An 8288-nucleotide genomic window follows, 5' to 3' on the forward strand; every position below is an offset into this window, starting at 1 on the left:
CCTCTGCCATCCTGTCTGTCGATCCTATTGCTCTCCACTGCCTTCCCCATAGCACGTGGGCTCCTTGGGACACAGGCTGTCCCTTTGTCACCAGCTTTGTGCTGGCTGTACAAACAAAGAGCCCAATATCCAGCAGCAGACAGCACTCTGCCACCAAAAAGACATGAATGGACTGGAGTGAATCAGGAGCACAAAGAGCTGCAGTTCAGGGTAGCAGAAACCTACTGAAGCAGAAGGAGTAACAGTGTTAAAAACATGACCATGTGGAGCAGGGAAAAAGATGGAAGATCCATCAATTAGCTTGAAAATACTAAAGACAAGTTAGGATCCTTGTGCTGTTTGAGGTGGGGTGGCTGGGGCATGCCTGCTGCATGTTCTCATGGGAACAGGAGCAGCAGCAACAGGCGCGGCAGCAGCAGCCCTTTGCAGGCATCCGGGCTGCCCTCCACCCCCAGACAGGCTGCCAGCGGAGCTCAGGCTCCTAGGAATCCTCGCCGTACTCTGAATATTCAAACTTCACAGCAGCACTGGACAAAGAGGGGAAAACATACTGCAGGCATAATTGCTGCCTTGGGGTAGTTTCTCCAGGAGCACATGATGGTACAGGGAGATCTCTTGTATTTCTTTGGTCAAAGGTGTAATGTAAGAATGGGCTGAGGAATGCAAGGATTACAGTATGTGTGCTGCAGACCCAAACCCTGGCTTTGCTGCAGTCACTGGGGCTGAGAATATGGCCCTCCCACTGATCCTGCCCATGAGAATAGGAGTGTCACTTCATTTAACACACCTGCAGCTCTGGGGACTCATCATTAAAATGTGCAAGATTTTCCAATGAGACAGAAGATAGAGAGGGATGGGCAGGACTGCAATAGTTCCGGCATGTATATACTAATTACAGTTATAATAAACCACTAACCTATTCACGTCCAAAGCATTCCCTGAGAGGCAGCTCGTAAGAAAGCATGAAGCAACTTCTGAAAGTGCCAAAAAAAGAATCCCAGCAGGCTCATGTTCCCTCAGCAGTACCAAGAAGAGCAAGATCACTCCCTGACTCCGTCCGAGTCTAGACAGCATGCCCCTGTATTTGCAAGTAGTGAATCAGTCTTGCAGAGTTTGGTTGCTCCATGACATGAATTGAACGCAAAATATTATGTTTTCCAGGACCTTGGCCTTGTCTTACTCCATGCAGTGCTGCCTGCCAACATTTTCTACAAACCCCCACCTAGAGAAGGAAGCCTCCCAGCATGTTCCAGACTGGAAACTTACTGAGTCCAACTCTTTAGGCTTAATAGTGGACCCGAGCTTCTCCGAGATCCACCCTAGATCTGGTGAAAACAAACATTCAGCAACAGCTCACGCAGAGGCTCCAGAAGTAAAAGCAGATTGCAGGGAGAGCAGGGCTCTGCCTGTGATCCTCTGTGAGTCACGGCTCCTGACAGCTGGCCAAGCACCATCCCCTCTCACCTCAAGGATGGGTGATCCCTGCCTGCCAGAGGGAAGGAGGGAGAGCTCTGCCACAACTGAGCAAACTCTGGGATTTCAGGCTGGCGGAGGTCAGGACTGCGGATCGCAGGACTCCTGCCCCGCCCAGCAGCAGACCCGCATCCAAAGAGAACCTCACTGTGCAAGTATGAAGCTGTGGCGCAGCAGGAACTCGCCCTGCTGAGAACACACAGGCTCTGTCTCACTGCCTGATCCTGCACAAACCAGGTAACGTGTTCCTGGCGTCCGACCACAGCCTGCCTGGTGCCAGGCTCCGAGCCTGACACAACAGCATTGTGCAGCAAGGCAGAGAGTGGATTCCCAGGGCATTAATCACTGCCCCCAGCCTGCATGCATGCTCAGCACATACTAACTAACATTACCTACATGGAACACTGCTTATCCCATTTTGCTATTAGCTCTGGAGTGTGTCTGGTCCAGCGTGGGCTGATGAGAGGAGGGACCAGAATGAAATGATGGCTATTAACTCTGTTACAATATTGTTTCAAGATCTTCAGCACAGACTGGGTCAAGTCACAGCAGCCGAGAAAAGGCATTTACACACAGACTCTGACAACTTCTTCTATCCCTCCTCTTTTTGCAGGTGAAATTGTGCAGCGTAAGAAATCTTGAATAATGGACTCACCAGCATCAAATCTAATTGTCAGGCACTTGCTAAAAGTACCCTCACTTAGATGGAGGTAGGACTACTAAAGATGCTGAAGCAACGATTTTAAGCACTTAAGAGATAAGGCAGCAATGTGAAGAGACCATTTAGACTGATTACAAGAAGTATTAACAGCTCCAGTAAAAAGGGAGACCCAAAGGGTTTGAGGGCAGCTAATCCACTCCTATCCCAAAGCACTGCTAAGACCATGGGATAAAAAAAAGTGATGGATGGATGCCACAAATTAAGCAGCAAGGAGACCAAACTTAACAGGTGCTATTGCCACTTGTTTCCCCACTAAATAATACATTCCAGCTTCTCACTCATGAAGCAGCACTGTTAGAACTGACTATGGACAGTATGACAGTACTGTAACTGAAAAACTAACATTTCACCAAACAGACCAAAACATGCCATGTGGGCTTCCACAGGCACGCAGGATTTGCACAAGAGGGACAAGTGGATTCTTGTCCAGATGTCTCAATCTCTATAAAAATCTCAGAACCTGCATGAACAGTAGACGAGGAACGGTCATACTCCCAGACACGTACAAAAGACAAGCTTGACACAAAATTATCGGAGAAATTAGTATTAAAAATATTAAACAAATACTGTCAGTGATCTTTTTAAAAATTGAAAAACACCTTGCATTTCACCTAGGTCTTTTCATACCTCCTTCTACTCATTATAGCTCAATGTCTGTTCACTGAAAACACAATCCACCCCCAGTGACAGAGACACCCCTCAGTTCAGTGCACCCTCCAGCTGCTGGGACTGGCTTTGACAGGAGAGCTGCTGCAGCTCTTGCTGCACTCTAGGCTGCAGGAACAGTATCCAGCACACAGTGGGAGGAACCAGGAGTTAATGCTTGGCTTCTCACACCATTGTGTCAAGAACAGAAACTTACTAACTACATACTAAGATATTTCTACCTTTTTCCTCTGTTCCTTCCCGTGTTCTCCAAATCTGGACAGCCCTCCTCCATACCCCAATGCATCTGCACAGCCTGCACAGTCCTCATGCACATTTCTAGGGTAGGACTTTACCCACACACCAGCACACCCTGACCGCTCCCACCAGCCTTCAGAGCTGTGGCCACCCGCAGTCACTCTCCCTGTTCAGAGCAGAACATGTTGCTGTGTAAAGCTCCCCGAGGTCCCTGCTCGCCTGCACATTCCTGGGTGGAATAAACAATACCCCATTGAGCCAGGCTGCCTGGGCCCCAGCTGGAGATGGTGCCAATGCAGGGACTGTGGCTCCAGCAAATGCAGAGCTGATCCTATGAATCCCAACAGAATGGACTGTGCAGCAAGCAGGGCAAACCCGCAACTAATGGTGCTGAGGAGAGGAGCCTTCTCCCACCAGGGAAACGCTGATCACTGCAGCTTCTTGTTAGGACATGTTGCTTGTCTCAGCAGATCCCAAAGACTCCCCCTGCTCAGCTTCACACAGTGGGAAACATGAGAGCTCTTCTGCACTCCACCTCCTAATGCCACATGGCTCCCAGGAGGAAGAGGAATCTCCTCCCTTTAAAAAGAAATAGCTTCTCTTTAGCTTTTGTATGTGACCTGATTTATCAAAAATCATTGATATGAATACATTTGAGGTTGGATCACCAACCCCTCAAGAACCAGGACTACCAAGTAAAGGGCTGCTTAAGCAAGCTCTGGCCTCCTGTGTGGCACAGGAGCTCTACCATGTACCAAACAAGTCATTCAAACCACTGCTTCTCTCCTGCTGGGCTCTGGCTGTCAGTGTTCTCACCTGCTCTGTTGCAGGACGTGGCTGAGGGCAGGCTGGTGGTGTTTGTGTGGGTTAAGAGTGGCATGGCAAGGAAGCAAGAGGAGCTCATGCTGAGACAGACAGCAAGCAAACAAAAGTCATCTGGAAACTAGAGCACAGCATCAATTTTTAATGCAAAGCAGAACACCTTGCCACAACATGTGAGCAAGATGCCTGATGGATATTTAATCTCTGGCAGTGGGGACTCAAGCATACAAAGGCCAGAACACCAGCTTGAGAGACAAGAGTTTCCCAAATTCTGTATGCTGCGGCAGCTTTCACCTTACAGACTGTTACAAAGTCCTGTCTTCTCCCACCCCAAGGTGCACGGTTGTGTCTCTTGCCAGTTTTGCAGACAGGCTAAAACAATAGAACTTAGAATAAGGAACAGACAAAACCCCAAGAGAAGACCACCACTACTGTGCAGTACCTGTGGCTGGGCTACTGGTGGTAAGTGGCATACAATTACAAAATTAGTCATTACACCTTGAGTACATATCCAAAACAAGTTGAACTGGGGCTCATTCCTTAACACTGTAGCACTTGATTTTGCACCCTAAACAATATTCTTCAAAATAACTTTTGGACAGAAGCCTATTATGATGCTTTGGTTGCTGGGTGGGAAATCCAGAAATCTGGAAATTACTTGAGTTTGACTTGGAAACTGTTCTTTGCTTGCCACCATTTCCAAAGAACCTCAATCCCCAGCGGGGGTTCTGCTGCTACCTGGACCTCTTCCTTTCAGAGTCCCTAGGTGCTCCTGAGAAGGAAGCAATAAATTTTATTTCCCAACAGAAAGGTTCTAAAAATAAGACAAAGTAAAAGCTGTGTCACTCAGAAGTGGGGTTGAGCAACGTGATTAGAAATATACTTTTGCTGGAGGTTGAGGGGAAATCATCAGTTAAGGCAGTGAAGTGCTAAGGTAAGCACAGCTCAGGCTGTCCCACCTAAGCTCATATCACTACTGTCACAAAGTCCATCTGATGTCACCCACTGCAGGGACACCTCAGCTGCACTCAGAACCCCAAGAGGTCACACAGCCATGGCTCCCATGACACTAGCAGAGGTGGTGCCCTGTAAAGCTCTGAGAATCACTCCTTTCCTCTCTGCCCCTACTGCTCAGCTCCTCCCATCCCATATCAACAGCTCTTTAAAACTGTTGTATGTTCATACTAGTTTTTAATGTCACTGCTAATTCTAAGCAGAGCAGCTGGAGAGAAAACTGAAACCTTTGGCCCTGGCAGAACAGAGGATCTCACGAACAGAAAGCGGAGGCCAGCTCAGAGACGTGGGTACTACCGGCGCTATGGAGGCCTCACACACAAGCAGGACACATTTAGACACTGCCCAGCACGACTCGCAGCCAGAGTGAGTCAAGATGAGGGGGATGATGGTGACGTCTTGTAGCACGGTACAGAGGCTGTATTTGGCAAAGCATCTGCAAAACTGAAAACTCTCTATCTATGAACTCTTTCAGACGAAGAGGTAAAATCTCAATGGAAGCAAAGGCGAGGATGGCAGAGACAAGGGGAAAGAGAGCCTTTAAAGAAGAAACTGAAAGGAATCATGACAAACCTCAAAGCAGATGTTAATGCTTATGACACAACCAGAGGCTTCCTAGGTACTACGGCAAGGAGAATGAGAGATGAAAGGTCAGAAGTGGGGGGACAATTTCAAACACCAGGAACAGCAGCAGAGATGATTGAACCCAAAGGCAAAATTGCATCAAGGACAGGATCAGCTGAGGTACCACTTAGGATCAGCAAAAGGGACAGCAGAGGAGCAGCAGCTGCCTCTCACACTGTGCTGAGGGTAATCCAAGACTTCATCCCCTGGCACGGCCACTGGAGGAGACACTTCCAGTTCATCTCTGTTAAAGTACAAGGCAACGGGGCCAGGCTGCCCGTGTTGCAAGAGGGATTTGCGTTTACTGGAGTGAAAACAAACACGGAATTCTTGTAAATTTCTCTTCTCAGGCTGCCTTGACAGAGTGAATGCCCTCGGAAGAGCACCCAGGAAAGGCACAGTGCTGCAGCCTGGAGCTTCTGCCCTCTGTGTACAACCACTTGTGCTACCCTCATCGGTGAAACAACTACAGACTCCGGGTGCGAAACCACTGTGGGACGCCCACATTGCTTCTACAGGGCCAGGTGCTCCCCTGCAACAAGCTGTCCAGGCAACACCAGCTCCCATCAGCTGCCTGCCTGCCTGCCTGGCGGCGACCACCAGACTTACCACTGCCTGCACAAACACGGCTTAAGAGACCACAGTCCCAACATGCAATGAGGGGAGCAGACGGGCGGCTCCCGCTGTGCCGCACAGCTGCTCCCCGCTGCCCAGGTGACCCAAGTGCTCCCCGGGCAGCGTGAGTGCTGTGGGATGGGACACAGCGCGCACCCAGCCGGGCACGCAGGGCTGGAGGGCCACACGCAGCCTTGGCGCGGCTGGCACGAGGGGAGCGCGCCCACCCGAGCCAGCAGCACCCCAGCCTGGGGCCCCCGCCGCCGGCCAGCGCGGCCCAGGGCAGCCCCCGGCACACGGCAGCCCCCACGCCCAGCCCAGCGGGGGCCGGTGCGGAGTGCGGGAGGCGCCGGCGGGGCGGGGGCCGGGCCGCGCCGGGGCCCGGCGGAGGCGCAGGCCGGGGCGGCCGCGGGGCGGGGGGAGGCCGGCGGGGCAGCGGCCAGACCGGGCGGCGGCGGGCGGAGAACGCCCTGCTCCCCCCGGCCGCTCCGGCGGGTCCCTACCTTCTACCGGCCCGCTCCGGGCGCCGCGGCCGCTCCGGCCCTGGGGGTCCCGTTCCCGCCTCCGCCCGCCCGTGGCCGCCCAGCGCCGCCCGGGTCCCGGCCGGCCCGGCCCCCAGCGCCCGCCCCGCCGCCCTGCTGCCTCCGCCCGGCCCGGCCCGGCGTGGTGCCGCTGGGAAGGCGGAGCTGCTCCGCGGGGCTGGCCCTCAGCCTGGGGAGCCCGGGGCCCCCGGGTGACGTGGGGACATCGCCCTGTTCAGCAGCGCTCGGCCCCAGGCTGCGAGGCATTTCCCCCGGCGGCCCACGGGGACGCGCCACCGCGGGACACAGTGCCCTCGTAGCCTCCGGGCTGGACACGGCACCCGTGCGCCATGCACCGGACCAAGCTGCCGGCAGAGCACCCGCAAGCCCGGCGCGGAGCACGGCAGGCAGCTGCCTGTGCAAACCCTCTTCGACTTCCCCACAGAGCGCTGCCGCCTCGCAGACACTGCCGGGGCTCCCCTTCCACGCTGCTGCCTTATGGGAATCTCGCTGCCTTGCCGGCTTCAGCTTTGGCAGCAGCTGACGAGTGGGTCTGCACTGTTCATCTGGTGCAGTCTCGGCTTTGCCGCTAGCAGCCTCCTTGGCTGCTTAGATACATTGTATGATCATGCCAAAGCATCAAGATGGAGAAAAACAAATAGCTCGGGAGAAATCCACGACAGAGAGGGCCAGTTTGTGCATCACAAGAGTTTCTGGCATACCAAGTACAGTCGATCCCGCACTGGATTTCCTGGCAGGCTAAAAAAAGCCTCCATGCCCCAGGGGATACCATCCCTCAGCAACACGTTGTAAAGCCTGGAGTCTCTAAGTCCCCCTGAGCAGTTACCACTGTTTGGCACTTGTTTGTGCATTTAGCTACACTTCTCCATAGCAACCACACAGATCTCAGCTTGACTTTCCACCAGGCGGGAGCGGGTGTGCGGAACGCATCGCACGCACGCTCTCAGAGTCGTGTTGGTACGTGCACAGGCTGGGTGCTGATTCCCGTCTGTTCTCCTGAGGTGGGGACCCACACTGCTGCCATGGCACGATGCCGTGGGCAGGGGGCCTGAAGCTGCACAGGGAACTAAGTGCTCTATTCCCTGCAGGTATGGATGCTTGTAGACTGTTTACTCGTGCTGAGGAATGGACACCAGCCCCTGCCACAGGGCTCTAGATGTCCTCTCACCCAAAATTTCTGTTGTTCTTGCCTGCCAAGAAGGTTTTGAACGTTTTTCATCATCCCAATCCCTCCTTCAGCCTTTCAGGTCACTTCCATGACCAACTCTCCTCTGCTGACATCTCCATCAAAGCTGCTTCACTCTTCTTTGAGTTCACTTATTTGTATTTTCCCCTTTTCTGCCTCCTCCATGCCAGATACAGAAATGAGAAGGCATTGCATGCAGAGTTCTGTCCACCCTCCTGGTTCTCCCAAGATTCTCACAGTTTTACTTATAAGAATTTTGGTTCATTTTACTGGGCCTGGCTTCAGTTTGTTTAAATGTTTTTCCAGGGTCTGTATACTGTTCTGATTCTCTCATCTCAGAAAGGGTAATAGGGAATGGAAGAAGGTTTGGAGGCAGGCGGTAAGGATG

At 52.7% G+C, this 8288-nt stretch overlaps 1 protein-coding gene across 3 annotated transcripts in view; it reads right to left on the reverse strand.

Annotated features, from left to right (window-relative positions):
* Nucleotides 1–6735, reverse strand: part of DNMBP (dynamin binding protein) — a 34023-nt gene extending 27288 nt beyond the window's left edge. Inside the window, exon 1 of one of the 3 annotated variants that reach the window (XM_032116634.1) lies at nucleotides 6676–6735. Coding sequence is in view for 1 of the 3 variants with exons in the window: in XM_032116632.1 (XP_031972523.1) it covers nucleotides 2–50 (49 nt within the window). In the remaining 2 variants the exon portion in view is untranslated. Of the gene's footprint in view, nucleotide 1; nucleotides 6387–6675 lie in introns of those variants that run through there. The other 2 variants (XM_032116633.1, XM_032116632.1) reach the window with 2 other exon arrangements.
* Between the last annotated feature and the right edge of the window lie 1553 nt (nucleotides 6736–8288).

The sequence above is a fragment of the Corvus moneduloides genome, chromosome 8 (genome assembly GCF_009650955.1).
Source record: "Corvus moneduloides isolate bCorMon1 chromosome 8, bCorMon1.pri, whole genome shotgun sequence".
In the NCBI taxonomy this organism is placed as follows: domain Eukaryota; kingdom Metazoa; phylum Chordata; class Aves; order Passeriformes; family Corvidae; genus Corvus; species Corvus moneduloides.